The sequence below is a fragment of the Perca fluviatilis genome, chromosome 14, assembly GCF_010015445.1.
Source record: "Perca fluviatilis chromosome 14, GENO_Pfluv_1.0, whole genome shotgun sequence".
NCBI classification, from domain to species: domain Eukaryota; kingdom Metazoa; phylum Chordata; class Actinopteri; order Perciformes; family Percidae; genus Perca; species Perca fluviatilis.
In genome coordinates this window covers 31,467,939-31,492,277 of record NC_053125.1, presented here as the reverse complement: position 1 = coordinate 31,492,277, position 24,339 = coordinate 31,467,939, and the positions used below count along the sequence as shown (strand labels likewise).

Below are 24,339 nucleotides of genomic sequence, written 5' to 3'. Positions count from 1 at the left end.
TTCATCACCCCCCCAACCGGCCCGTCAGACACCGCCTACCAAGAGTCTGGGTCTGCCGAGGTTTCTTCCTAAAAGGGAGTTTTTCCTTGCCACTGTCGCAATAACCACTGCTAAATGCTTGCTCTTGAGGGAATTACTGTAATTGTTGGGGTTTTGGAAATCATAGAGTGTGGTCTAGACCTACTCTATCTGTAAAGTGTCTCGAGATAACTTTTGTTATGATTTGATACTATAAATAAAATTGAATTGAATTGAATTGAATTGTATAACTGTAATCGCTACCTGCTTAATCACTTCTTTCACAGAGTTTAAATTACTGTCGGCGAGAAACTCGCGAAAATCAGCTGTTAGCCACTGGAGTGGTTATAGTGACGTTTTCCTCAGCAAAACAAAAGTCTCAGTCTGTCCTAACTACACGTTAGCCCAGACCTGTGGTGGCGCGGGGAACTGGGTCATTATCGATAACTAAGATCAGAGTGCCTCTTTTCTTTACTCTTCTTCTCTTTCTTCTTTTACCAACACACACACCACACGACGACGCGCAGCGTAGCTCCCAAGCTAACGCTGCTACCTACCGATGGAGTTTGTATAGAGCTAATAGGTGACCGAACATATGGTATAAACGTGCGCGTTGTCTAGCAACCCCCACCTCGGCTTCTTCAGCCCCCTCTCCCAGCACCACTACCGCCCTCTTGATGCTAAATAGTTTGTTCAGCTCACAGGAGTAGCCATTTTGGGAGTTTGTTTTCGTGTTATAACTATACTTCGACACCGGCCCTCCTTTTTCACTCACTCTCTCTCACACACACACACTCACACACGGACACAGACGTGTCCGCCCATGCTGCTTTGTTTTTGTTTTGTTTTTGGTTGTGATATTGTAAAAAGGTATATAAGTTTATTATTGAAGGATTATTGATAAGCTACTGATAATTGTGACGTTTATAGATCTTATTATACTTAATTAGCAGTTGTTTGTGATTATTTGTGTACTTGTTGTAATAATTGCTGGTCGATCAGGTCCGTGCTTGGATTCACCCCTTCCTTTATTTCCTTTTTAAAGGATTTTCACAGAAATGAGACTGTTCCACAGTTTGATTATTGGTCCCTGACTTGCAGGGTGGTGCCCCGTTTTGATTGTTTGTCGATTTGATAAAGTTATTAACAGGGCTGTAGTACTCGAGTCCGGTCTTGGACTCGAGTCCGGACTCAAGTCCAGACTCGAGTCCATTTTTCTATGGTCTCGGACTTGTCTCGGTCTCGGCCACTGGTCTTGCCAAATATGGCTTTTTGTCTCGACCGAATCCAGGTGTCTTTACTCTTTTCTATGTTCCCATATAACGTTTTCGCCGCTACCTATGTTTGTTTACTATGAACACAATTAGGGTGACCATACGTCCCGGTTTTGAAGTTAATGTCCCGAGTCCCGACAAAACCTATCCGGGGCGCTAAAATAAATCCCGGTTTTAGGAGGGGCGTCAGACGATTTTGCTAGGGCTTGAGCCCCGAATGTTTTGAGTGTAGCCCCGAAATGTAACTTTGTCCAGTTTATTTTTTCCGAGGCGAATACAACGGGCAGCTACGTGCGGGTCCGACCATGTTGTGTTGGTTGCTATCACCTAGCAACCGTCTCTACGTGAGGAAAGCTGTTACAGCCGGGTGAAGTTTGGTCGAGGGAATCATAGCCAAATCAGTGTAATACATTGATGCCATCAACACAAAGTTAAGGAGCGCAATACTAATGATTTAGTTTAAAGTTCCTGTGACGTTTCCAGTCTATGGTTCAGACCCAACCACACGGAGCTCTGAAGCAGACCTGTGGGTCTCTTAGTGTCCACTCTGTAAAATGCAGCGCAGCCTCAGGTTATAACGGATGCGCTCTACTGTTGACATGCTGCGGTAGATGTGTTGTGTTTGTGCTCCGTGTATTTCTGCAGTAGATTCGGTTTTCCACCTCCGATGTAGAGCAGCGTACGGCCACTTCCCTAGCTAAACTCTTTGTCTCATTCAGACACCCAAACAGGGCTCTGTGTCTGTCAGAAGGTCTGAAATCTACAGCAATAATGCACGGCAGACTATGGTGCAGGTAGATTTCTGAAATACAGTGACTTTATTCTTGTAATAGCCTATTTATTTTTCTCAAAATCACGACTCCTCCAAATCACAGAGAACACAGATATACTGTATTTTGAGTGTGCACAAAGTTTTGGACATTGCTCAAACACATCTGAAATATTACAGTCCAGGGGTTTATTAATAGGCCTACATTAACAACAAAAGAGCAAAACAGGAGGGGGGAGTATGATTCCTAGTCTACATGTGTGCTGACTCAGATATAATTAGAAAAGTCCATCCAAAGGAGAATAAATATTTGAAAGCAATACAGAATGCCTGTTAGCCTTACTTCAATACATTCCATTATGTTTTTATATTTGGATTGTAATCTATTTTTCATAAAGATATTTGCAGAATACATTGATTACATACATCTAACACTGTTATTATGAGGTATCACCATATATCATCATTCTGTTTTCTTTAGATTAGATTATATGATATCAAGGGGAATGTCGTTACTTAAAAATCCTGGGTGTTGTGACACTGTTTTTGCTTTTAAATCAACAAATAATAACCCCAAATGACTGAACCTTTTTGGACTTGGTCTTGTCTTGGACTCGAACCTCTCTGGACTTGGTCTTGACTTGGACTCGACTAGTCGTGGTCTTGGACTTGTCTTGGACTCGACAAAGGTGGTCTTGACTACAGCCCTGGTTATTAATAACCATATTTATAACTTTATTAATATTGATAAAACATCTTTGATAATTTTCCAATGATCAAATCTGTACCCTACGAGAATCCTACATGGATAATAAAGGCAGCACGGACATTGGTGTCATGCAACAATTTATTCAGAACACGGTTCTCACTACAGAGATGCAAAAGTATCTGCAATAAATAGCTAGAAACACTGCAAAGGCAAACACCGCGGAGTCAAACGCTGCGGAGTCAAACACCGATGGGGAGCTTATTCTTCCGTTGTGAAGCCAGGCAGCCTGTCCTCAAGGAGCATTGGTTTAACTGAACTCAAACGTCCACCTTTACAGTTTTTGCCAACTGCTTACACACTAAATCTTAATAATGAAGTAATAGATTACATTTGCTCATTTAATGGAGCAAAGTATTTCTGTGTAATACTGCTGAGTTTATGTTGTCTGAACATCTCTGTGTTGGCTGCTTCATTCTGCTCTTAAAGAACATTTTAATGACTTATCTTTTATCTGAGCAAAATCTTCAGGTATCAAATAAGTAGCCTAACTTTGTTTTTTACTTAAGAACAATTCATTCATAGTAAAAGTACTTTTAGTTAAAGGTATTGTGGAGGATTTTCTTTTTCCGGGTGGATCATCAAAATAAATGGTCCTCCTAGTTGTCAATCAGTCTGGTGATAGTCTTACGTAAGGCCGTCGTACGTTCTCGTCCCTAGGTAGTTTTCGCTTTCTACGCATGAGCACTTTCAGGTGTATATGTGTGGTGAGCTACGGTTTCAGCCGTTCATGGAAGCTCGCCGTTCTCACCGTGTTTCCAGCCCTGGCACAAGTCACACACGGTAAACATCTCAATTTGTGAAAAAGTGCAAATCTTCTTTTGGAAAGTAGGCTTGTATGAGCCATGCCGACAGCAACTTGTAAACAGTGCACTCTCGTGCACACGTTTAATAGGCGTTCCCTCTCGGGAGCAGGCAGAGTGTTGCGCATGTGCATTTTTTCAAAAAGTACACAGGGCGGTTCTTTTCTAAAATTCGGAAAAATCCTCCACAATACCTTTAAATAACGTTGTTTTTTTAATTAAATCAACAGTACTTTTACTTGAGTAAAATGTTCTAGTTCTCTAAGGCAGAGGCAGACTTTACCATTAGACATTTATTATATTATATATTTAGCTAGAAATATATGATTCCAAGCAGAAGCCATGACCCTTTATACGGTCGAGCAGAAAACTAAAATGCTAAATAAGCGTAACATGACCTGATCAAAGACACAAACAGATGACATGTTGAAGAGCTCTCTACACCTGATTAGAAGATATCTGGTGGGTGCTCCGTCTGCTTATATTTTATTTTAAAGAAACATCATTTTCTGTTTTCTGTGTATTACTGCTGAGTTTATATTGTCTGAACATCTCTGTGTTGGCTGCTTCATTCTGCTCTTAAAGAACATTTTAACTGCCTTTTCTTTTATCTGAGCAGTTATCAAAGCAAATAGAAACAAAAATAATTTTTTTTTTTAATTGAAGAAAATGTATTGAAAGTAAAAGTAATTTAAGTTACGTCACTTTTCTTTTTCTTTAAAGCAACATTACTTTTACTTCAGTAGTAAAACATTTACTTCTCTAAAGGTTAAGTTTATTTGAACTGATTTACTATGAGTCTGAGACCAACTCATCATGGGACAACCTACAGGATCTCAGAGCTCCAGGTGATACAGATCCCAGACTCCTCGGGTACACAACCCCCAACCACAGTAAGGTGGAGATTCATGGCGGAAAAAAGCTTTATCAGCATCATCTGCAGGCAGTCCTGATCTCTTCTTCTTACGTCTTTTATATATCAGGAAAACATCCACTGCAACAACTACAATAATCTGTCCAACTGGAAAACCTGCTGCCAGTCCTCCGTATCAGACTACAGGAGAGGAGTTTCTATCCTCAGGGGACCTGAAGAAGAATAAAACACATGAGTCAGTAAATGTGTGGATAGTAGAGCAGCCTTCATCCTCTCTGATGTTAGAAACTGCAGCTACAACCTGATACTCAGAAAAACTCACTGAGAGAGACTCACTAACCTGCTGGATCTGTAACCTGCAGACGGATCACTGTGTACTTCCTTGATCATCGGTTTCATTATTTTCTACACTCTTGTCTGAAAAACAATAATAAACTACTATTAATAATAAGAAGTCATGTTATTTCAACAGTTGTCTCCAGGTGTGTCCCTGCAGAAGGTCTCTGTAGAGTCTCACCTGATGGAGACGTTCACTGATCTGTCACAACTGCAGAGATATCACAGGACTTTATTACCACAAGGTCAGCTCTTTAGAAGACTGGGATGGGATTAAATGGAGCCATTCACACAGCCAATCAGAGCCGGAGGAAACATGTTGGCAGATTATTTTATAGATAGGAGTCGGACCGATGTGTAACAGTCTAACTCTATATAAATATACTGTATCAGTATGCATCTGTTTCAAATGTGATATTTACCATGTCTGCAAATTTGCTTAAAATGAATTAATTTGAATCTCGTTAATATATTATATACATATATAGAGAACATTATTTAATATCTTTGCTGGATTAAGAATGTTGCCTCATTATTAGTCCTGCAGTAAGTGAATGTTAACGTGTGTCCTTCCTGTCATCAGCTGCTGTGAGGAACAACTCAAACTAATAAAGGTTCAACATTTGAATAGAGGTAATGTCTCTCTTTAATGTCCCTGTGGTTCACAGGTTGTATCTCAGCCAGTAATGCTAGTGCAACAGAGGAAACATATACATATAGTAAAGAATACCCCCCCCCCCCTTCTCTTCTGTGTCTCTGTCCCTCTCAGATTGAATACAGAACATACGGAATGATGAGTATCAGTACTTGTAGTAGTAGGTGGGAATATTTAAGGTAAGGGACTTTTTTATTATATTTGAATAAAGACAACAGAGAGTATGAAGTCTAATTGGTGCAGGATAGAAGTGATTGCTGTAGTAAGTGATGGAACAAACACTTTAAACAAAGAGCTGGTGACCTCCAAGACAAAGAGAGCCAACAGGAGGCCTAACACATGGCCTCAGACAAAGGAGAGGCCTGGACGTCATTCTCAAAGCCTGGAAACTTCACACTTCCATGTGAAAACGTTTTCAAAATGGAGAAAGCACGTTACCCCACGTGGAAGAGGGACAAAATGGCGGGAGTTCGGAACGTCCCATTGGCTAGAGGTTCCTTGAATGCACCAACTGCGCCGCCACCAGGTAGCGGAGGAATAAAAGCCCCGTCATCCACTTCTCACGGCTCTTCGCAGCAACTCGTTGCTGAATGAGGGTGCATCGTTCAACGTTGTTGGAGAATATCTAGTATTATTGGCTGTTACGTTTGCCGACTGAGCTGAGTGTATCTTTTGTGTTCCAAAAGGGGGATCCTAGTGAGACGAGTTTGTATCTACCAAATCTACGAGAGGGGAGAATCAACCCTGTTTTCAGGAGAGAAGGACATGACGCTCTGCTTTTCCCTCTGAGTTGACTCTGAACTGCTCCACATCCACTGTCCTGTACAGAGTGGTCTCCTTAACCACTGGCCCGTGGTTAACCCCTTTATTTTGTTCATCGCGGAGGACCTGCCAGACAATCTAATGGACTACACACAACAGTAAGAGGCTTTATATGGTTCTGACCTGATGTAGAACCATGTGGTGTTTTTTATTATTAATGAGTAAATGTTATTGCTACTATCGTTTTGCCATTAATGTGGGGGGCGCCCGTGTCCCAAACCTAGAGCTGGGCGATTTGTTTCCCTAAAAACTTCGATTTACGATTCGATTCCCACCCCTTCCATTTAAAACAAAATAACTGGAACTGTAAATATATTTAAAAATATATTTTTATATTTAATTAAAGTGCATCAACATAAACAAAATTGCACAGGCAAACCCTTTCTCTAAGTGAAAAGTCACTGTGCAGTGTGCAACAAAGATTGTTAAACATCCAAATTATTTATACTGTATTTGGATTAAAAAAAATCTAAAAAAATCGATTTTTTGAAAATATGAATCGATTTGACCTACCAACTTCGATTTTTAAATCCAAATCGATTTTCTTTCCCAGCCCTACCCAAACCAGTGCTGTGAAGAATATCTCTGATCCAGATATGGTTGAAAGTTGTTGTTAAAACTGTGAATGCTACCTCCTGCTGTGGAGAGTAATGACTGTAGAAGTGGAACCATCATTCTGCCTGTCATCACTCAGACTACAGCGATACGATATAACAGACGTTATACGTAGACCTGTGTAACGACCAACGGTGTGGTTATTGTTACCGCGGGCATCATCTGTTAGTTCACAAAGGAGGAAGAAAATAAACTCTTCCTCGTTAAAACCAAACTCTCAGATCCTGATGGAGCTTGGCTTGAGCATCTGGGAAGCGAGGGAGAGGGATTATTCTCACTACCACCGGGATCAAGATGAAGGATCAAGATGAAGTGTTTTCTTTTCAATCCTATTTTCTGTCTCTCATTGTTCTAACCTCCACACACACACATTTACACACACACACACACACACACACACACACACACACACACACACACACACACACACACACACACACACACACACACACACACACACACACACACACACACACACACCATTGGGACAGCTGGCCTGCGCCTGCTACCGTAGTCGAAGCGAGACTTAACAGAGTTTTAACCGCCATGCGGCGCCAATATAAGCTCTGAGGTGTGTCCCCTTTTTGTCTGTAATACGTGTTGAAGTCTCGCGGGGTTCTCCGATATTTCCAACGTTAGGAGAAGACATTTTGGGTCTTTATTATAAAACTACAAACAGCCTCCAAACACGGCTCCTGACCGCCATCCTGAATCTTCTGTGGTTAGCCCGACTCTGACGGCCCGCTACTCCTACCCCCTTTCCTACACACACACACACACACACACACACACACACACACACACACACACACACACACACTTGTTTTTTTTGCTAGAACTGTAACAAGTCAATAGAGTTTTGATGATTGAAGAATTATTGATTGACCATCAGTATTTTTGAAGGTAAAATAAATCCTATTAGACGTTAACACGAAGATGTTGTGTGGTTATTTGTGTATTATATTGGAGTAAATCTGATTATACAGGTCAGCGCGCTTTCTTTGTTCCTTTTGAAGATACCAGATCCATTTATCAAATTAATTACAGGGGTGAGAGAATGCAAAACCGATTTTACCCTGTCATAGTTGAATAACGACAGTTTGGTGGGTAAATAGGACATACATAGAAGCTCAAAGTTCCACTGACACCCTTTACTATGAAAATCTCATATTTTGAAACTGCCGCTGCGAGGCGAATCCCAACAAAGCTGGAAGTTGACATCAACCTCCCAAAACCCAGAACCTTTGTCAGCCCATGGGTGTATTAAGAGAAAGCGGTCCGCCCCAACATTTACATAGGCTACACAACGACCTGAGATCAGGTAGTCTTCTGAATCTAGGTGCGCAGATCTCTGCTATTCCATTACAAAATTCACTTCTGAAACGTTTTTATACGAGAAATCAACTATGTAAAGCTCAAATATGGGCCGTTTTCACGAAAATGGATGGCTAATTACAAATTTTGTCTGACTGTGTGTCGGAGTTCAGCGCCGGTGCTGCCTGTGTTACTGCCTCGCCGCAGCCTGCCTTCCTTTACACACCCGACCTGCTCTGAGGCTCAATTGAGCTCCGTTACGACTAGCGGCCCACTGCACTCCATACCCACGCAAAGTCACCGTTTTTTGGCAAAATGGACTACTACACGCTGGTGCTCTGACAGAGCTCCAGGGCGCGGCAGTTCCCCTCTTCCTAATGGCAGGTGTGTGTGAGTGAGGGCCGGTCAGAGAGCTTGTTACGCCAGCAATCTCTTACCACAGGTTCCAGTTAATCTCATAATGTGTGTAATTATAATGTGTTGAGTTATTTAAACAAACGATAGGTGAAATACACGCCTCTTGTCCATGAGAGTCTCATTGATAGAGCCTGCGGCTTGGATTGAGCATATAGCTAGAGGAGGCTAGTCTAAGAGGGAGGCTAGCTATAGCTAGCCTCTTCTTACACTTCCTCTGGAATTCACAAAAATTCATTAACTTGAAATCGGACACCGTTGTTAGCTTTATAAGACATTTAGTTAGATGTTGTATAACTGGCAGCACCGCGCGCCGCGCAAGTCCAACACATAGTCTTACCATATTTGCAATTAGCCATAAATTTTCGTAAAAGCGGCCCATATTTGAGCTTTATATAGTTGATTTCTCACATAAAAATGTCTCAGAAGTGAATTTGGTAATGAAACATTGCAGTGTCTGGAATATAAGATTCTGTCGCTTCTCTAATGTGTGTGTATTGGGGATTCGCTCAACCAATCAGCGCACATCGCTAATGTCTGCCTATGGCAATTCGCTCAACCAATCAGCGCGCAGCTCATCTAAATATTCACGAGCATACCATATTTGGAAGAAAAGCTCTTGTTACAAATAGGGCCAAAACACAGGGATGCATAAGGGCCAATAAAATATCAACCAGGCCATTTTCAGCCCAACCAATGTTACATACCCTATTAGGAGACCATAAGGAACAGTGTGAAATACTCTATATAATCATTCTATCACCCCTTTAAGATGTGTATTTTAAAGGGAACGCCACCTATAAGACTGATTCACAGCTCAGTTGTTGGTCCCTGGTTCCAGGGTGGTGCCTGTTTTGATTTTTTGTCAATTTGGTAAAGTTATGAATACACATATTCATAACTGTATTAAAACTGATAAAACATATTTGATAATTTGCCAATAATTTAATCTGTACCCATACCAATTCCCAACATAAGACTTTATTCATATCTATTCATGTAGCTTTATATTTTCATTGTATTTTTCTATTGTATTTCTGATACACCTCCAAAGCACCTGTACAGCTCTGTACCTGTGTTAATGGTAATAAATATCTATTCTATTGTAATATCTGATGTTGATAAAAGTATCTTAATCAGCATACAGGCCAAGTTAGATAACTTATATATCCATCCTTAGAACCTGAAGATGAATAACACATAGGAGTCAGTAAATGTGTGATAGTGGAGCAGTCTTCATCCTCTCTGATGTTAGAAACTGCAGCTACAACCTGATACTCAGAAAAACTCACTGAGAGAGACTCACTCACCTGCTGGCTCTGTAACCTGCAGACGGATGATTGTGATTGTTTTCCAGGGGAGGACGGTAGTATTAGTCCTCATTGAACCACCTGATGTTACTCGACACTTGTATGTTCCTTGGTCAGTGGTGCTAACATTCTTCAGAACTAAGGACATGTTTCCTTTCTTCAGATCTTTTTCCACCAGCTCCACCTTGTCCTCCTTATATTTAGGATGCAGGATGGTTAGAACCGACCCTTCAACTCTGTATGAGAGGATGGTATCTGGCTTCAGGTCAGCTCTGGTCCACTCTACATGGCAGATGGAGGGATCAGCAGCCTGACATGGTAGAATGACATCATCTCCAAGGCGCACTGGTACCTCCATCACAACTGAAAAACAATAACAAAGAATTATTAATAATAAAAAGTCCTGTTATTTCAACAGTTCTGTATTGTTTCTCCTAGAGGGAAGAGATTGGTTGGGGAAAAAACAAACAGCAGAGTTCCACACACATCTACAGAAAGAAAAAAGTGTTGAATATTTACAACACATGAGAAAACAGTCAGGTGTTAAAGGAACACACCGACTTATTGGGAATTTAGCTTATTCACCATAACCCCCAGAGTAAGACAAGTCCATACATACCCTTCTCATCTCCGTGCGTGCTGTAACGCTGCCTGACGGTTCCAGCATTAGCTTAGCCTAGCACAGATCCTGCAGGTAACTGGTTCCAACTAGCCTACTGCTCCGAATTGTGACAAAAGTGACAAAATAACGCCAACATGTTCCTATTTACATGTTGTGATTTGTAGAGTCACAGCGTGTACAAAAAACAAGGTAACATGAGACACAGCCATCTTCTAACAGTAAACAAACCGGGAACTATATTCTCAGACAGGCTTGCTGCGAGCATATCACTCCACCCAAGTACTATATTCTTCCGCCTGAGAATATAGTTCCCGGTTTGTTTACAGTTAGAAGACGGCTGTGTCTCATGTTACGTTATTTTGTACAACGCTATGATCTAAACTCTAACATGTAAATAAGGCTATGTGGAGTACCTGTCACTGTCCGAGCAGTAGGATTAGTGGAACCATTCACCTGCATGTTCTGTGCTGGCCTGATACCGCTGGAGCGGTCAGACAACGTACAACGCCGACGGATAAGAAGGTATGTATGGACTAGTCTAACTCTGAGGGGTTCGCGGTATAAGCTAAATTCCCAATAAGTCGGCGTGTTCTTTAAAGCTCTAGGAGTTGTCAGATGAACTAGACGGCAAATCCTTCATCATCATCAGCAGCAGGCGTTCTGATCTTATGTTACATATTTTATATATCAGGACACCACCCACTGCAACAAGAGCTACAAGAAGCAGAACACCTGCTGCCAGTCCACCGTATCAGCCTACAGGAGAGGAGTTTCTAACAAGAGAACCTGAAGCTGATTAAACATGTGAGTCAGTAAATGTGTGATAGAGGAGCAGTCTTCATCCTCTCTGATGTTAGAAACTGCAGCTACAACCTGATACTCAGAAAAACTCACTGAGAGAGACTCACTCACCTGCTGGCTCTGTAACCTGCAGACGGATGATTGTGATTGTTTTCCAGGGGAGGACGGTAGTATTAGTCCTCATTGAACCACCTGATGTTACTTCGACACTTGTATGTTCCTTGGTCAGTGGTGCTAACATTCTTCAGAATTAAAGACATGTTTCCTTTCTTCAGATCTTTTTCCACCAGCTGCACCTTGTCCTCCTTATATTTAGGATGCAGGATGGGGTTAGAACCGACCCTTCAACTCTGTATGAGAGGATGGTATCTGGCTTCAGGTCAGCTCTGCTCCACTCTACATACGCACAGATGGAGGGATCAGCAGCCTGACATGGTAGAATGACATCATCTCCAAGGCGCACTGGTACCTCCATCACAACTGAAAAACAATAACAAAGAATTATTAATAATAAAAAGTCCTGTTATTTCAACAGTTCTGTATTGTTTCTCCTAGAGGGAAGAGATTGGTTGGGGAAAAAACAAACAGCAGAGTTCCACACACATCTACAGAAAGAAAAAAGTGTTGAATATTTACAACACATGAGAAAACAGTCAGGTGTTAAAGGAACACACCGACTTATTGGGAATTTAGCTTATTCACCATAACCCCCAGAGTAAGACAAGTCCATACATACCCTTCTCATCTCCGTGCGTGCTGTAACGCTGCCTGACGGTTCCAGCATTAGCTTAGCCTAGCACAGATCCTGCAGGTAACTGGTTTCCAACTAGCCTACTGCTCCGAATTGTGACAAAGTGACAAATAAGCGCCAACATGTTCCTATTTACATGTTGTGATTTGTAGAGTCACAGCGCTGTTACAAAAACAACGTAACATTAGACACAGCCATCTTCTAACTGTAAACAAACCGGGAACTATATTCTCAGACAGGCTTGCTGCGAGCATATCACTCCACCCAAGTACTATATTCTTCCGCCGAGGAATATAGTTCCCGGTTTGTTTACAGTTAGAAAAGCTGTGTCTCATGTTACGTTGGTTTTGTACCGCTTCTACCAATCACAACATGTAAATAAGGAGGCTATTAATCGTTATCACTTATTTCCGAGCAGTAGGATGTCTGGAACCATTCACCTGCATGTTCTGTGCTTGGCCTGATCCGCTGGAGCGATCAGACAGCATTGTACACGGAGATGAGAAGGATATGTATGGACTAGTCTAACTCTGGGGGTTCCGTGAATAAGCTAAATTCCAAGAAATTGCGTGTTCCTTTACAGGCTCTGGGGGTTGTCAGATGAACTGAACGGCAAATCCTTCATCATCATCAGCAGCAGCGCTCCTGATCTTATGTTACATTTTTATATATCAGGACACCACCCACTGCAACAAAAGCTACAAGAAGCAGAACACCTGCTGCCAGTCCACCGTATCAGCCTACAGGAGAGGAGTTTCTAACAAGAGAACCTGAAGCTGATTAAACATATGAGTCAGTAAATGTGTGATAGAGGAGCAGTCTTCATCCTCTCTGATGTTAGAAACTGCAGCTACAACCTGATACTAAGAAAAACTCACTGAGAGAGACTCACTCACCTGCTGGCTCTCTAACCTGCGGACGGATGAATGTGATTGTTTTCCAGAGGGGAGGACGGTAGTATTAGTCCTCATTGAACCACCTGATGTTACTTCGACATGGCATGTTCATGGTCGGTGGTGCTAACATTCTTCCAGAACTAAGGACGTATTTCCTTTCTTCAAGATCTTTCCCTGCCAACATACTCCTTATGTTTCAGGTTGCGGATGGTTAGAACCGACCCTTCAACTCTGTATACGGGGGGATGATGCGGCTTCGGTCGGCTGGTCCACTCGCGCAGATGGAGGATCAGCAACCATTGACATGAGAGTAGAATATTTGCTTTATCTTAAAGGCGCTGGCCTCCATGCAACTGAAAAACAACAAAAAATAATAAATTCTGTTATTTCAACAGTTTCTGTATTGTTTCTGCTCTGGGAAAATTGGTTGGGGAAAAACCTTGAGTTCACACATCTGCAGAAGAAAGTGACGATATTTACGAAAGCACATGAGAAAACAGTCGAAGATTTAAAGGAACACGCGACTTATTAAGGGTGAAACCTTATTCACCATAACCTAGGTAAAGACAAGTCCATACGCTACCCTTCTCATCTCCGTGCTGTAGCAGCTGCTGGCGGTTCCAGCGATAGAAACGCTTTAACAGATCTGGGTAACTTCCGGTTTTAGCAGCTGCATCTCGGTGTGACAAAGAAAGTGACAAAATAAAAACATGTTCCTATTCGCGTATTGTTTGTATAGAGTCACAGGCGTGTGTACAAAAACAAAGGTAACATGAGAAACGGCCATCTTCTAACAATAAACAAATAGGGGCTATTCTCAGCGATAGAACTGCTCGCGACATAATATCACTCCACCCAAGTATATATTCTTCATACCAATGGTTGGTTTGTTTACAGTTAGAGGCGGCTCAACGACCACGTTTGTATGCATATAACTCTGTCTGTTTGAAATGTCATTATTCATTCTGTCTTTGGCTTCTACCGCTTAGCGTACAATGCATGCGGAGATGAAGGCGGAGATATATACAAGCAGTTTAGCACCATGGATTTAGTTTTCCTAGTTGATTGCTCCTCTCTTTGAAAGAAGTCAGTTACCAATTGACACACCTCATTTGGTTTCTCGCCATCGCTCCCGCGTTAACCAGCAACGGGAAGGGCGAACTGCGACCCGAGGGGCACTCAATTACGCTTTTAAACCAAAATGCGTGCAGATGGACTAAACCATTTGGCCCGTACTTAAAGGGGTGGGTGAGACCTTAGATAGTCTTTTTGTATACCAAATGTAGTCAGTCAATCCAACCAAGTTATTCAGCCAATACACTAACTACATTTCATCTGACATGCATTATGAAATTTAATTGAGGAGATTGAAAATATCAGGTGAGATAAAATATATTCCAGACTTTTTCAAAGGGCCCTCTCTCCCCTTGGCTTTCGTAATCAGTATCGGTTTTACCCCCAGTCCGACCCCATGTGCACATTTAATTGTATATTTCTTTACACACAGTAATGGGGATTGTGATTCATAAGTGTTCTGTTCAACTTTCGTCAGTAACTTAAAATATGGTTGAGTGATCGTGCTGTTTCAGTTTGACCAACTGCGCAGTGCAGTTTGACAAAGGCTTGTTGCCCTACTAAATATGGAGAGAGAGATATGTAAACTGTGGATAGGAGACAGAGAGGAAGGGAGGGACCATGGCCGTAGGGAGGGAGGAAGGGGAGAGAGAGAGAGATGAAAGGAGGGACCATAGATTGTAGGAAGGAGGAGGGGAGAGACGAGAGGATAGGAGGGACCATAGACTGTAGGAAGGGAGAGGAGCAGGAGGAGGAAAGCCAGGGAGGGAGGGTGTGACATATATTGGTCTCTGCAGTGTTGTGGTGTGGCTGAATTAATATACTCCTGAACAAAATCTTAAGACCGGAAACATTACAAGTTTTCCACATTTCATAATGAATAATAACGGGTTGTAAATTACTGCTTTAAAATGCAAAAAGAAGAAAAGCGGGGCAAGAGACCAAAAATAGAGAGTAGAGGATTTATGGACCAACTGCATTTAAACTCAAGGCTGTTGTCCCTCACAGCGCGAAGGAACTTGCAATGTTTCCCCAGTCCAAGATTTTTGTTAAAGAGTGTATGATACCTCACCTAGTTTTATTATTTTTATCCAAATCCCAATGTACAAATTCCAGAATACATATACCACAGGGTTAGAGATGTATATATGAAAAGGGTAAGAAGTAAATATTGGAGATGCACCGATGACCCGGCGGTGACCGAATTGGCCGATTTTCCGCGTGACGGCCATGACGCGACCTCGGTCAGTCTGCCTCCATATGCATTTTATGCCAGTCAAATGCCCTCCGGTGCCCTGATTAACATCCGCAACATGTACCGCGCTCAATGGGCTGTATAGAAACCTGTCAAAGGCTACATTCGGCTCTACAGAGAAGTCTGCGTCTACTGATCTCAGTGAACGGTCAGCCCGGCTCTCTCCTCCTCCTCCTCTCTCTCTCTCTCTCTCTCTCTCTCTCTCTCTCTCTCTCCCCCTTGAGAGCTGAACAACTCGAACATGAAACCTAACCCATAGGGTCCGTGAATTTGAGCTTGCTTATCGAAAATAGTTGAAACCCTGGCATTGTCCATACTGTTTATTAGAGACCCCAGATGAGAGACAAGATAGCTGAACGGCGCTACGCTGCGGTCCCTCTACCGCCCGCAAAAAAAAGAAAGAGAGCTGAGTGGAGTATTCCCCTCCACTACATTGTTAATGCTTACTGTTTAAAACGCTTTTTCAGGTTGAGTGGGGATGCATACGACTCCAAACCAACATTAAAAGTAATCTTCCCTCAGCGTTTAGTTTGCTAAACTGTGTAAAATGAGTGGTGATGTTTATGTTTTGCAGGTAGCCCTTTAAATGGTATCGGCAGTTCAAACTCAATTCTGAAATCGGAGTACGGCCTAAAAGTTGAAATCGGTGCATCTCTACTAAATATATAACAAAAATACATTAAATATTGCCAGTTCATGCAATTAAGAATGTACAAATATCAAAGTCTTTAAGCATAGGGGTTTGTAGAGTGCTGAATGAGTTTGTGCATATTGTAGCATTTCATTAATAAAAGATTTTAAATAGGAGGTTTTGTGTTACAGAATTTTTTGTAAATGTGAAATTTTGCCAATGTATATGTAATAGATATTTTTGTTAGTAAAATGCAGACATCATCACCAGAGGAATATTGACAGAAATGTTACAGATTTAGGGCCTATTTTAATGATCTCGAACGCAAATTATCAAGCGTGAAAGCCCGGAAGTAGCTTTGTGAGCGGGTCCGGCTGTTGCTATGATGGCCGGGATAAATGACTCTTCGCCCAGCGCAAATCTAAAAATGGGTTGGTCTCGAGTAGCTTCGGTTTTGGTTTGGGGGCGTAACGTGCAATGAAACCAATTAGAGCGTCATCTCTCATTCCCCTTTAAGAGCAGGGCTTGTTCCATGGCGGATTGCTATTATAACGGCGATTTGGCCTGGCACCCATGGCGGAGCCTTAGAGATGCGGCACAGTAATAAATGCCCGTCTTGGCGGGTTGGCGATGTTGCTATAGCCTCGGCCTCACGGGTCTCTCCTCAAGTCTGGAGGGGGATTGCTCGCAGCCTGGGAGTGGGCCTCAAACGCAACCACCTACACCTGTTGTAGCCTTCCTCTTCCCCCACTCCCATCTCCGTCCCCCCGGCTCCATCAGGAAGCACAGCCAGCTTTGCCACTCCGGACCAGATCCGCCCAGAGTGTCAATCCCACCCGTGTAGTTCAACATCCGTCTCCTTAAGTCCTCTAATATTTCCTCATTTATGTCATCAACACATCCGCAGATTCATGGAAATGTTGTGAAAACACTGAACAAGTCACAGAAAAGAACGCTCACAACTTTTGAGTACTGTACTGTAAAGTACCTCCCTGATCTATGTATGGTTTGCAAAATGGAAGCTACTGCGTCCGATGTAGATGAAGTGTATGCACGCACACACTACATTATGGCCAAGCATGTAGCCCCTAAAATCGCATACTGAATAATGCGCTACTGACTTTAGACTCAAAGCGCCCACTGACTTTAGACTAAGCGCCACTGACTTTAGACTGGAAGCGCCACTGACTTTAGACTAACGCCACTGACTTTAGGCTAGCTCCCTGACTTTGGAGCCTAGCTCCTGACTTTAAGACTAGCACCACTGACTTTAGACTAGCACCACTGACTTTAGACTAGCACCACTGACTTTAGACTAAGCGACACACTGACTGAGATTAGGCCACTGACTTTAGACTAAGCCACTGACTTTAGACTAACGCAGCTGACTTTAGACTAGCACCACTGACTTTAATGGTACATCGACTAGCACCACTGACTTTAGACTAGTACCACTGACTTTAGACTAGCACCACTGACTTCTAGGCTAGTACCACTGACTGGAGACTAGCACCACTGACTTTAAGACTAGTACCCCACTGACTTTAGACTAGTACCACTGACTTTTAGACTAGCACCACTGACTTTAGACTAGCACCACTGACTTTTGGACTAAAGCCACTGACTGACTAGACTAAGCGCCCACTGACTTTAGACCAGGTTTTCCCTGGTCAGTTGGGGGATGTTTTCTGAAACTGATAAAAAATAGCACCAGAGAATGTTTGGCGCCGAACCGCCTCCTCTTTTAGCTAAACCGCCCCGCGAAGACGCCAAATACATTCCTATTTTAATTTTTACTGACGATGCGTCTGTGGAGGGAAAAGTCCGCTGTCGTCCAGGTGCAAAATAAGAATACATCGCGTCGGTGTGTAAGGCAATTTGCATTGAAGTGCAAGATGATAGGGCCCATAGTCTCACTTTGCCAGACCTTCCTCAGGAAGTGGAACATCATAATATATGGGGCAAGAGTCTTTCCAAAAAGTGAAAAAAGTTTTTTTAGTCTTTGCAAATAATGTTTTGCTGGATTGCACAGATGAAGAAATTTAAAACGAGGACATCTCAAAGGTTTTTTTTTGTGATTAAATATTTTGAAGGTAATTTTCTAACTTTTTTTTGCCACCAGATTATTTGAAATCAATCTTCCCAGCAATGGATTAGATATGGGATGATGACAATATACTTTTGAAAAAGTATATCTGATCCCTTCTGTTTCAAGGTTGAAGTGCTTGATAAAAGACATGTTTTCCTTATTATTGTCTTATTATTGTACTAGTCAGTATCTGGTGTTAGGGTTAGGGTTCATGTCTCTCTCTCTCTCTCTCTCTCTCTCTCTTTCTCTCTCTCTCTCTGTCTCTGACTGCAGTTCGTCATTGTAACCGGGCTTGGGTGGGCCAAATGCTCACATTTGATGGCGTCTGGCTTCTGGATGAATCCATACCTAACACCAGATACCCCACACACACACACACGCTTTGCACATGGAGTGAAATAGGTCTTTTGTGTACATAGAAAAGTCTTAGATCTTTGAGTTCAGCTCCTGAAAAATGGGGGCAAAACAAATGTGTCGTTTATAATTTTGGTCAGTGTATGTAGCCAAGTTGTAGATTTAACCGCAGTAGAGGAGGTTCCTAATGTGTCTCAACAACAACTGTTGACCTTGTGGTAATAAAGTCCTGTGATATCTCTCCAGTTTTTACTGATTAATTAACATCCCTTTTTCAGTGTTACACACCTGATTGAGGTCTTTAGAAATACCATGACTTTTATTGGTTACTCTTGTTTATTGTTTTTTCAGGGCTGATGAATGTGTTACCAGTGCACCCTGGACGATGATGGCTCACTCTGCCATGTCAGGCTGATGGTTCCCCCATCAGAGTTGTAGAGTGGATCAGACCTTGACCCTGAAGCCATATAACCGTCCTCTTATACATCCATGGAATCTTGGAATCAGCCCCCAGAATCCATCCTTTAAGGACAGGGTGGAGCTCGGGTGGACAGAAGATCTGAAGGACGGAGACGTGTCTTTAATTCTGAAGAATGTGAACATCAACGGCGCTGGAACATACAAGTGTGGAGTTAAAACCGGTGATACAAACATAGACCCCAACAATGACCCAATCAGACCAATCAGAACCATCCATCTCCATTACAGAGCCAGCGTTAGGTAGAGTCTCTCTCCTGTGAGTTTTTCTTAGATATCAGGTTGTAGCTGCAGCTCCTCTAAGGGTCTCCCATGATGAGTTGGTCCCCAGAGAGTCAGACAAGGAGACAATCAGTTCAAATCATCTTAAGATTTAGAGAATATTTGACTTGTGTAAAAATACTGTAAGAAAAGTTACCTTAAACTTAAAGTACTTCTTACTTTCAATTAACTTTCCTTAAAGCCCCAGTGTGTAACGTGTTTAGTTGTTCATTATCAAAATCTTTGTTGCCTGTTCACAATCTTGTCCTTTTTCTGAATATTGACCACCACCATCAATTCCAAGTATTCCCTTTTGGCTTGAAATTTTACATTTGCATTCACATGATGGGGTAGATGCTCCATATTCATGCTCCATCTTTAAATACGTTAGCCGGTAAGGGACATACAGGACATACTGCTCCGCCTTTCACGCGTTTTGGCTGTCACGCCATAATCAACTCACAGCTGCTGCTAAATGCTGCTAATGGTCTACGTATCGTAGCTTCCGGCCCGGCTAGTTTGAAGGAGGGAAACATGGAGGAGCACGCGTATTCAAAATCTAAATTTCAGGAACAGGAGTCTTCTTACCGGAATAAAAAAAAACGGAGATTGAAAAGAGCGAATACCGGAGTCATCAGAAAAAAAGTGAACATTGGAGCTGCTTTGGACGTGCACACCAAATCCAACTAGTTCTTTCTCTCTCCTTTCTGTCGGTGTGGCACAATGCATTCCTTGGTGTGAAGTGTATGTCCGCTCCACTCCCCGACATGAACTCAATAATGACCGGCTGATGAGGCCGGCCTTTTGTACACCCGTAGCTTTTTGAAGCGTGAAGGCTACCGTAGCTGCAATAACGTTACTTTGAACTGCGTGGCGAGACAGAGTTGATTGTGATGTAATCACACACAAGGGAGAAATTCCTTACACAATGTAGCTTTAAGTAAAAATCATAATGAAAGAAAATGTGTCAAAGTAAAAAAATAAGTCATTACAATGTTTGAAATTATGATCATTTCAGATATCCAAAGGTCATTCTTCCTTTCCAGAGACAACATTTTAGATATCTAAAAACAGGATTCTTACGGGGAAGAACTACAATTTCAGATATCCAGAGTATGTATTTTAAATATCAGATATACACTTTCACTCAGTACAAATGGAATTATGACTAGAAGATAAGATAAAAAGGACTTTATTAATCCCACACTGGGGAAAATTCTTACAGCAGCTCAAAAAAGGATTTTTGGGATATCTGAAATTGAAACCCATGAATAACAAAAGTGACGTCATTTGTCCGAGGCAGAATGATGACACGTTCTTTTGACTAAGAAGAATTGAAATACGGATATCTGCAATATATATCCAGTATAGCTATTAAACGTTAAAACAGCTTGCCTGTTATGTGCATTGATGATGTCCTGTGTTGTGATTGGCGGAAAAAGATGTTTTAACCCACCGTAGTGCTGCACTCACACACACACATACAGTATATAACAGTTTTATATCAATGAGAGCAGCAACACATTTCCTACAGCAGGAGTCTGTTCTTCTGTTTTAGAGACAGTGACTGAGGAAGAGATCAGATCAACGGTTCTAATCTAAGGAGAGATGTTAAGACCTGAACTATTGACAGAGGGCGGATTGGCCATCGGGAATACCGGGAACAATCCCGAACGGCTTTTATTATTTATTTATTTTCATACGCGACCGGCCTGGCCGGGCCGTTCCAGCTACAGCGGACGGCTGTGTCTGTATGTGTGTTTCAGACCGGGCCAAACCAATACTTTCAATCTTGAGGGGGGTACGAGGCGGCCCCTCCCTTGGACTGATCCTCGTTTTTTCCTGACATCCGATTGGCTCAAACTTAAGGTGCCGAAAAAAGAGTTTACTTTCAGTCAGGTTTGGATTTGGTGATGTGAGGTGCAGGACAGTTTTAGGTTTTAGGAGTTTTAGGCCTGTATACCTGAGTTGTTTCTGTCTCCACAAGTTTGCTTTGATAAGCTAATTGTTTTTATTTTCTATTGTTGCACACATACACTCTCATCAGGAGGGAGGAGGGGGAGGGAGGGAGCAGAGGAGGGAGAGAGGAGGAGGGGAGGGGGAGAGAGGGAGTAGGGAGGAGAGGAGGGAGGAGGGAGGAGGGAGGGAGGAGCAGTAGGAAGAGAGAGGGGTACGGAGGAGGGAGGGAGGAGGAGGAGGAGGGAGGAGGAGAGGGGAGCAGTAGGAGAGAGGGAGGGAGGAGAAGGAGGGAGCAGTAGGAGAGAGTAGGAGGGAGGAGAGGGAGGAGGAGGAGGAGGAGGGAGAGGAAGAGCAAGGGAAACAGACAGGTAGAGGGGGCCATTGGGGGCAGTGTGCAGGGCTGGGTAGGCAATCATATTAATATGATTGCCTACCCAGCGCTATTAATACTACAATCAGATATTTACATATAGGATAAAATGCCAATAGTTCCACATACTAGATAATAACTTAACTGAAGCACAGATTGAATTAGAAAATGTTTTATTCTTAGTCATATTTATAACTGATGTTCTTCTCATGGATATGTAGCTGCACAATCAGTAAGCAGAGGCAGGGTCCATCACAGGGCAGAGCTGAGCCAGGGAGCCAAGCTGAGAGAAAGTAGACACGCACACACACACACACACACACACACACACACACACACACACACACACACACACACACACACACACACACACACACAAATCTCTATTATTTTATGGGACTGCATTGTAGTTTTTTAGTATATGAGTGTGAGTATTTGTAACTATTTGATCACTCCAACTGACTGTGCACATGACATTCTGGTAGTTAGCAGTATACTGTGACTTATGTGTTGGAGATTAGGTTTTGCTGACCTGGTTGTGTTCAGTGCAGTGGTGACTTGCTTATACAACCTGCAGGAGGCAGGTGTCATCCTAAAGTTTCTTGAAGGTCTTCAAGCGTAATCTGATTCTCTTTATACCATAAAACACTATTAGAATTAAAATAACCTACGCAAAAAACCCTTCTGCTTTCGTGCACCAAGGGCACTGTCGCATAAAAGCGCCTCTCCATCTTAAAGTCCGGGCTGAATTTCCAGTCCCAGTGCACCCTGACTATTGATTAGAAATTGATCAGCTTCATGTGTCACAACAACAACTCTTGATCTTGTGGGAATAAAGTCCGGATGACTAAGTACCATGTTAGTTCTGCAATGTGAGGAGAAATAAATCCATACCAGCAGGCAGCAGTAATCTATCTTAATACATCCATGTAATCTATTCCCTCATTCAACAAAGGGGACCGGATATAAATGTTGCTATGATACCCACAACCAACAGCTCTCAGCAGCAGAACTGGACAGAGCGTCACGGTCCCTCGCTTCACCCCCGCCAAGAAGCACAAGCTGTACCAGGGTTTATTTATTTCATGTTTATTTTCATAGGGACAGATGTTAGACATAGACATGTGTGGAACAAATCTTAGATCTACAGCATCACAGCATTTATAGCTATTGCTAATTTCCAATGCCAGTCCCTAGAAGAGCTTTTAAACATTCATGAAAACAAACAAACAATTAAGAAACATAAAGCACATGAACATAAAAGAAACCTACATCTGTTTATTTTGTAATGTGTAGGTATGTAGAGATCTTTAAAAACAACAATTGTTAAAATAAATATACCTTAACAAGTAGTTATGTATATCTTGTTGTCGTTTGCCATCTTATGGACACAAAAATATTTATTCCAATCGTTCGAACCTTTGTGTTTTAGAAGGAACATTCAAGCGTTATTTTCCACCAGTTTTGACCAGTTTTAACAGCTCTGTGTGTGTGTTGGATTGATCAGACGAGATGAAAAATGAAAAGGCCGGCCTTGGGTGAGCCTGTCACAGTCGTTTGTTTTCTCACTCTACCGTTTTTCAAGCTGAACAACCAATCGGTTCGGCCCGACCGAGCCGATACGCCGATTGCTGACGTTTGGCAATGATGCCGAGGACACACCGTCGGCCCAATAAAATCATTGATTTAGTTAAAAATGTAAGTAATAAAGCCTGTTACTCAGAACAGGGGTCTCTCGTTAGATGAAGTGACGCTCACCGTCTTCCTCTTAGCGTGCTCAGTTGTAAGCTGACGGCATCATGAACCATCGCTCTCGGGACTCTCTGTTCTTATTGATTTACGATTTTTAACGGGGTTTTTTGTTGTTTTGGTGGGTGTTTTTTTTTGCGTTACTGCTGCATCGCTCCATCATTCCCCAAACTACGCAGATTGGCCGAGGGCCCAAATCACAAAATGCACATGCAATAAATGCGCTTCAAAAATGTGTAGCGCTGCACTCGGCCATTTAATCACATCACAGTCTTAGAAACTGTTGACTTTGTGGGAATTAATTCCTGACTCATGTTTTTTTTCTAATCTTCAGATTCCAAGGATGGAAACTCTCCTGTAGGCCTCATCGTTGCACTGACAGTTGTTACATTATTACTGCTTCCTGGCGCTGTTGTTGCAGTGGTTGTTGTCTGGAAGAGGCAAAGACAAAGACGTGATGAAAAGAGAACAGGTCAGTCTGCTGATGATGAAGGATCGGGCCGTTCAGTTCATCTGACAACTCCCAGAGCTCTTTACACCTGACTGTTTTCTCATGTGTTGTAAATATTCAACACTTTTTCTTTCTGTAGATGTGTGTGGAACTCTGCTGTTTGTTTTTTTCCCCAACCAATCTCTTCCCTCTAGGAGAAACAATGCAGAACTTGTTGAAATAACAGGACTTTTATTATTAATAATTGTTTGTTATTGTTTTTCCAGTTGTGATGGTGGTACACCAGGGTACCCTGAAGATAATGCCATTCTCGCGATGTCAGACTGATGATCCCTCCATCATAGCTGTAGAGTGGAGCAGAGCTGACCTGAGGTCAGATACCATCCTCTCATACAGAGTTGAAGGGTCGGTTCTAACCAACCTGCATCCTACACTGTAAAAATTTTACTGTAAAATTTACAGTAACTTACTGGCAACAATTAGCCAGTAAGTTACTGTGAATACTTGCTAGTACTTCCATTTACAGTATTTTATGTATAAACTGTGAAATCAAAAACAATTAAATACTGTGATTTTTGTTGTATTTACAGTAACTTACTGGCTAATTGTTGCCAGTAAGTTACTGTGAA

At 42.2% G+C, this 24,339-nt stretch overlaps 3 protein-coding genes and 1 pseudogene across 13 annotated transcripts in view; 2 read left to right on the top strand and 2 right to left on the bottom strand.

Annotated features, from left to right (window-relative positions):
* The window catches only part of LOC120572864, a 642,621-nt pseudogene that overhangs the window by 344,618 nt on the left and 273,664 nt on the right, over window positions 1-24,339 (bottom strand).
* The window catches only part of LOC120572802 (low affinity immunoglobulin gamma Fc region receptor II-like), a 395,648-nt gene that overhangs the window by 181,347 nt on the left and 189,962 nt on the right, over window positions 1-24,339 (top strand).
* Window positions 1-24,339, top strand: part of LOC120572747 (immunoglobulin superfamily member 10-like) — a 187,999-nt gene that overhangs the window by 131,536 nt on the left and 32,124 nt on the right. The gene's annotated exons all lie outside the window — the stretch shown is intronic.
* LOC120572933 (CD276 antigen homolog) lies at window positions 4,291-13,085 on the bottom strand. 6 transcript variants are annotated; one of them, XR_005641511.1, is made up of 4 exons: window positions 13,041-13,077; window positions 9,971-10,333; window positions 4,845-4,921; window positions 4,291-4,716 (listed from the first exon to the last, which is right to left on the bottom strand). XR_005641511.1 is itself a non-coding variant. In XM_039822463.1 (4 exons), exons 1-3 carry the CDS (start codon window positions 11,575-11,577, stop codon window positions 4,872-4,874), a joined length of 486 nt encoding a protein of 161 aa, XP_039678397.1. In that variant the 5' UTR covers window positions 11,578-11,590; the 3' UTR covers window positions 4,291-4,716; window positions 4,845-4,871. The 6 variants fall into 6 exon arrangements, 2 of the variants coding, with proteins under 2 accessions (XP_039678397.1, XP_039678398.1); XR_005641512.1 differs by lacking the exon at window positions 13,041-13,077 and adding an exon at window positions 11,505-11,590 and having other exon boundaries at window positions 4,845-4,916; XM_039822463.1 differs by lacking the exon at window positions 13,041-13,077 and adding an exon at window positions 11,505-11,590.

Excerpts from the sequence above, each read along its gene's own strand:
- LOC120572933 (XM_039822463.1), bottom strand. The coding sequence starts at position 11,577 with ATGAGGACTAATACTACCGTCCTCCCCTGGAAAACAATCACAATCATC. Across the intron at positions 10,334-11,504 it reads GCAGGTTACAGAGCCAGCAG|TTGTGATGGAGGTACCAGTG; the intron begins GTGAGTGAGTCT and ends ATTGTTTTTCAG. Across the intron at positions 4,922-9,970 it reads GCAGGTTACAGAGCCAGCAG|ACAAGAGTGTAGAAAATAAT; the intron begins GTGAGTGAGTCT and ends ATTGTTTTTCAG.